We start from the raw sequence: 6,047 nt of genomic DNA on the forward strand, positions 1-6,047 counted from the left end.
CCGAGGCTGAGAAACCCTAGCCTAGAAACCTCATTTTCTCAGTTTCCTCTAGATGGAAACTAGTTTCCTAGTTTCCTTGACAGTCTATTTCCTTGGCAGTGGGCAGTGACGGGCTGCCTGTGGCTCCCTTGAGGGCCACACCACACCCAGGGCTGCGGGGCCCACCTGAGGACTTCTGCCCGCTGGTGAGACCTCACAGCACCATTTCATTCTGGAACAGAAATTGTCTGGTGCACCGAGTTCGATCTAAGACGGAACTGTTACTCTGCTAAAAATCAATAAAATGCTCATATGCCTGCAGACCGTCCCCAAGAGTAACTGTTCTGGTCCAGCCTTTCAGATGTGGACAGGTGGAACCAATCCAAAGGGAACATTTGCTTTCGCTCTCAACAAAGTCCCTGTAGTGACTTCCGTGTCATGCCCCTTACATCTCTACTTCTTTCAGAGAAAGACGCTGAAGACAGAAAACCAGGAAAGCCTAAAGGTGGCCACAAATCGTCCCAGTTAAGAGTTTATTTCATGTGATTCTCAGCATGCAGTGTACTTTCTTGGGAAAAAAAAATTTTTTTTTGGTCCCAGTTCACATTATAAATTAATTTACAAATATAGAACTGTGTTAGAAACAATATTTATAAAAGTCCCTATGATTTTTCACATAGGAAAATAGCCACGGAAACGGTTTTTTGTACACACAATCTGGGGAGGTGGGAAGTAAGGTAGTCTCTTTGGTTGTCTTTCTCCATATTTAAAAAGTAATGGTGATGTTACTTGTACCTCAATAAAACTTTAAAAAATAGGTTTCTGCATTGTATTTCAAAATAAAAATTTAAGAGTAATGCTGTGGGTCTCAAAAAAGAATACACAGGGAAAAGTTAAAACTTTTTTTACAATGGACTTGTGCTCCTTTTTCTAGAAAAAGTAAATCCCCAAACCAGCAATGCTCCTATCAGAGACCCAGCAACATGGAACAAAGGCAACTCAGGACATTATCCTCACCTTAATGCAACGCTCTTCCAATGAAATCAACAATTGTCTACATTTTAATTAGCACTTTTTGGGTAAGTTCAGACAGTGGCTAAGGATCTGCCACGGACCAGGCACTGGGAGGGTGACCATAAAAACTATTCAAATGCAGGTACCTCTTGAGAAGTAAAAGGGAGTGCTAGAAATAAATATTTAAAAATTTTAACAGATGGTTAAGAAATGATTTTAAAAAGTTCCATTTAGAGACTATTTTTGTAACAAAATTCTAATATTTTCTTTAAAAAAGGAAAAAGACCCAGGACACACACTAAAAGGGATAGGACACCAAGTTAACGAGGACAATGGTCACCCCAGGCACATGGAGGCAGAAGGCAGAGGTGGCGTCTGCCCTTGTTGCTCAGGGGGACATCTAAAATGATCATTTATTTCACTCTTTGGTCAAATGAGACTTAGCTCATTCCCACACCCTGTGGGCTGGCCGTGTCTGCCTACGGTTAACGGCACCGTGGCACCTTTTGTTTTTTGGAACGAGAACAAACCCATCAGCACCAAGTTCTGGAGCCAGACTGCCTGGACCTGATCCCAGCTCCACGACTCAGGATGCGGGTGACATTCTAGGAGTTCCACTGGCCTCACAGAGAGAGCACAGGGATGTACAGATCTCCCAAGGCTGTTGTGAGAGGATTACATGCCAAGCTTCTGTCTGAAACGGCGCCCTGCAAAGCTCGCCTGGGCAGTTTTATGGCTATTAGTGTCCACCACGTCCCAGACACGGGGCCTCAGCAGAGGGGATTTGTGAGGCGGATGCAGCTCAGAGGATGTGTGGTGCTTCCCAGCACAGTGTTTTAAAAACTTTTCATTAGCGGCAAAGAAGGCAAATGAAGATTTTCTCAAAAAATCCAGACACCTGACCTTTCCAGAAAAATCAAGACACTGCCAGGCAGGAAAGAAGGAACTAGTGGCCCACAGCAGCCATCAGCTGGTCAGTCCTGACTGCTCTCCACTGCAGCATTTACCAACTGCTACCTTTTTCCTACCCAAGAGACTTCATTCTTTTGTTTTTTAGCTGGCCCCTGGGCACATGTGAGCTGTAACCCCGATACACAGTGATGAACCAAACAGACACAGTCCCTGCCCTCGCAGGGCTCACAGGTACTGTCCCAGAACAGGGGTGGATTTCTCTCCAGGGAGGCCCTTATCCAGAAACCTGCAAAAGCTTGGTGGGCTGTAGAAAGAGTCCTCTGCTACTCCAGTGCGACTCCAGATGTGGTCGGCGGGCCCACGGGATCACCTGGGACTCCAGGGAAAGAAAGGAGTCTCCAGGGAAAGGCGGATTTCCCTTCCTGCCCCAGACCTACAGGAAAGCCTGGGACTCCAGGGAAAGGCGGATCTCTCTTTCTGCCCCAGACCTACCGCCTCGGAAATCTGCATTTAACAAGATCTCAGGGCGTGCATATTCAAGTCTGAGAAGCAGAGGCTGGCGGGGTCCTATACCTCTGAGCCCTCCCGGGGGTAGATGAGGCTGTTGACCATGCTGAAGTTGTAGAAGGGGCTGCTGAAGGGGCTGCTTTGCCCCCCGCTGGTGCTGGCAGGGAAAGGGCTATAGTAGGAAGATCTCTGGCTGCTGCTGTTGCTGGCACCGTTGCTCAGCTGCAAGGTGTCCGGTGGGGCTTCGGGGACAGAGCTGGGGGGGAACGTGCTGCTGGGGGTCAGCTGGGCACCCTGGATACCTAGGTGGCGGCTGCCAGGGAGAGCCCGCTGGGTGCCCCCACTGCTGCTGACACTTAAGGTGCTGAGGCTGCTGAAGAAGGTGTTGAGGCAAGGGGTGGAGGTGAGCAGGGAAGCCCCCGGAGAGGAGGCCGTACTCTTGGTGCCCTCGGGGGGCTCTGGGGACTGGGACGGCCTTAGCAAAGCGGAGGGGCTGTCTCCTTCCGGCTTCGCGGCCACTGCCGACCCCAATCCCGAGGAGAGCCCTTCTTCTGATTTTGTTGTCCCTGGGGCCGCCGCAGAGGTACTGCTGGCTTCCGAGCGGCGCTTCCGCTTCCGCCGGAAGTTCCCGTTGTCAAACATTTTCTCACAGTTTGGGTCGAGGGTCCAGTAATTCCCCTTCCCTATGAAGAGGAGGAAGAAACACAAGTCAGAAGGACCTAGTTCTTGCCCTCGTATTCTTCAGCTTCCGTTCCGGAGGGAGGGCTGACTCTCATGAAACCCTGGCATAGATGTTTGGTCCCCTCTACTGTTCAAATGTATCCTTCAGGGGGAGATTTTATTCTTCACGTTCCAAGGAGAAATCTTGAACCAAGATGTTCTGGCCACTTCCACCCTCTCCTGACAGTGTCTGCTACTTAAATCGTGAGACCTAATTCTAGGCCCAAGACACTTTCAGTTCCCCAACACCATCCCCTCCGGATTCACAGCGTGCACCTTGCAAAATCCTGGCGCTACTTAAACGTGAGCGTGCATTTCTTGGTTTATAAAAGCAGGCATGAGAATAATATCCATTTTACAGACTGACCGTGAGGGTTCTGACATCTGTTATTATTATGTGCTCACATCAATATGTGCCCCTTAAAAAACTCACTCCACTGGAAAAAGGCAACCTCAAGTACCCAATCATTTGTCTTGCCAAACAAAAATTACAAAAGTTATTACTGGACAATCACTTATTTTAACACGACCTTGGAGAACGTATGTTCAGGGGACAAGGGAGCTCCTGGAGTCTACACCCCTCGCTCCCCTTGAGCAGGAGGTGCCCTGCATCTCTTCCCAGCTTTTCCTCCACTGGCAAATCTCAGACCAGAGCGTCCTTTAAGGCACATGGTGCTAGTCTGCTGCTTAGAAAATTCCCCTCACTATCTAGCATAATTGAGGTAAAAAAAAAAAGATCCATCATCTGGGAGGATTTTCTCAACCGCTTTTATCATGTCCAGTAAACAGAATCTTTGGCATTTTCAAAGTACTGGTAAGCACTTCTCTTGTAGAGTGCTTTCTGCGGCAACTTCGGTTGCTCCTGACAGCTCTGTGGAGACAGACAATATTGGTGTCCCCATTTTTCAGATGAGGAAACCGAGGGGCAAACTGGTTAGTACCCTGCTGTGCTCCCAGTTAGCAATGGGAGAGCTGGGCTTTAAGCAGGCTGGTTCTAGACTCGGCATTCTTACCTAAACACTGTGTTAGGTTGCCTGCACGGACTAGCAGGTACTCCTCTAAACCCATGATCTTCGTTACCACATTTTTTTTGCAAATAGTTGCAAAAATATATTTTTATTCATACACCTGTCATATAAATAATAAGGACCTGTACCTATCAGACTTTTATATTATGTCCCTTAGTATCAAGGGCTTTGACAACACACTAGCTAAAGACACTAACTTTTTAGAAAGTCCAGATGAATACACATGACAATTAACATGATAATCTCAGGTCTTTAGAGGCCAAATTGGGAAGATACAGCTTCTAGAACTGTATGCCCTGTCCATTACAGTAACCACTTGCCAAACATGGCTGTCCGGCACCTGAAAAGTGGCTAGTCCAAAGTGACATGTGGAATCAAACATGCACAGGATTCTGAAGACTTAATATCAAAAAACAAAAGAGTAATGGATCTCACTAACAGCTTTTGTATTTGCTGTATTATGTTTGCTGTTGAAGCAATATTTTGGGTTACTTAAAAATAATTCCACCAGTTTCTTTTTACTTTTCTAATGTGGATGCTAGAAAATTTGTAATCACACATGGTTTGTACTCTATTTCTTTTGCAAAGCACCACTCTAGAGTGCTTTCGGGTGTGAACACTCCAGAGCATTTACACAAAGTTCTGCATCTCTTTTTCCTGTCACGCCTCTGTCCCCACCACCACGGACCCCAGCTCCTTCTGAAAACCCCAAGTAGAATCCTATTTCTCTCGGGTTTTGTTGTTTTTTTGGGGTTTTTGTTTGTTTGTTTGTTTTGAGCTTTTCGGCGGCCTCCACTGCTCCGGTGGCGGAAAACCACTCACAGCGTCCACTGTAACCCAGCCCTCCTCACCCCGGGGCTCAGATCAGAAACGTAGCAAACTTGGGGTTTTCATTTGCACATTTCTAAGCGGTTAAGGCACCAAACCACAATCTGCGGGACCCAGCTGAAGTTCTCGGATTCCTCTGCCCCTGTCTCATGATGCCTGTGCCACTACTTCAGTCGTCTCCCTCAGGGCAGGCACGACTTCAAGGACACAGTGAGGACCCTGGTGCAGGAAGAGCCGCCTCCAGGGACAGCTGGAGCGGCCGGCTGTTCCTTGGTCTCTCACCACCTCTTCCGTGAAATGTGCCGGGGTTCTCAGCTCATCTGAATCCCTTTACAGTCGTCCCTTATCCGACAGCCTACGCGTGTTCTTATTCCTCATCTGTGCCTTGGTCCCTGCCTTCCACTGGCGCGATGACCACCACCCACGGGTGGCTTCCCGTTTGAGGATACTGGCTTTCTCCTTCTTCTCTAACCGGCAGTCTCTACGCGCGGGTGTGGGGTGGGTGTGCGTGGGTGTAAGGGGCGAGCCCCCCACCACCGCGTCCCCGCCCTGTGGGTCCTCTGAGAGTTCTTTGTCCTCCGGCTTGCCCCCACCCCAGCCAGACGAGGTTCGAGGATCGGGTGGCTGTTCCGCCCCGGCTCCCATCCCCAGGTGGGACGAGAAGCCTCCGCATGGAGCTCCGAGTCAGCCGCTCGCAAACGCGGCCCCTGCACGCGCGCCGCCTCCCCGCCCTCCCGGCCGGGGAGGCACCTGTCCGGCGCCCTCACCTGGGTCGTCCTCGTCGCGGGGCACCTTCTTGAAGCAGTCGTTAAGCGACAGGTTGTGGCGGATGGAGTTCTGCCAGCCGGCCTTGCTGCGCTGGTAGAAGGGGAAGCTGTCGGCCACGAACTGGTAGATGTGGCTGAGCGTGAGCTTGCGCTCGGGCGCGCTCTGGATGGCCATGGCGATGAGCGCCGAGTACGAGTAGGGCGGCCGCACCATCTTCATCAGGTCCTCGCGGCTGGCCATGGACAGCCAGCCCAGCTCGCCGGGCGCAGCGGGCCCCGCGGGCGGGGCGGG

General features: G+C 50.2%; 1 protein-coding gene across 1 annotated transcript in view; it reads right to left on the reverse strand.

Annotated features, from left to right (window-relative positions):
- Positions 1–509: 509 nt before the first annotated feature.
- The window catches only part of FOXI3 (forkhead box I3), a 6,057-nt gene continuing 519 nt past the window's right edge, over positions 510–6,047 (reverse strand). Inside the window, exons 3-4 of the mRNA XM_077766698.1 lie at positions 5,756–6,043; positions 510–3,095 (exon numbers count right to left, since the gene is read on the reverse strand). Of these exons, the coding sequence (XP_077622824.1) occupies positions 2,473–3,095; positions 5,756–6,043 (911 nt within the window). The 3' untranslated portion in view covers positions 510–2,472. The remainder of the gene's footprint in view (positions 3,096–5,755; positions 6,044–6,047) is intronic.

This window comes from Crocuta crocuta, unplaced genomic scaffold, assembly GCF_008692635.1.
Source record: "Crocuta crocuta isolate KB4526 unplaced genomic scaffold, BGI_CrCroc_1.0 scaffold275, whole genome shotgun sequence".
Lineage (NCBI taxonomy): Eukaryota > Metazoa > Chordata > Mammalia > Carnivora > Hyaenidae > Crocuta > Crocuta crocuta.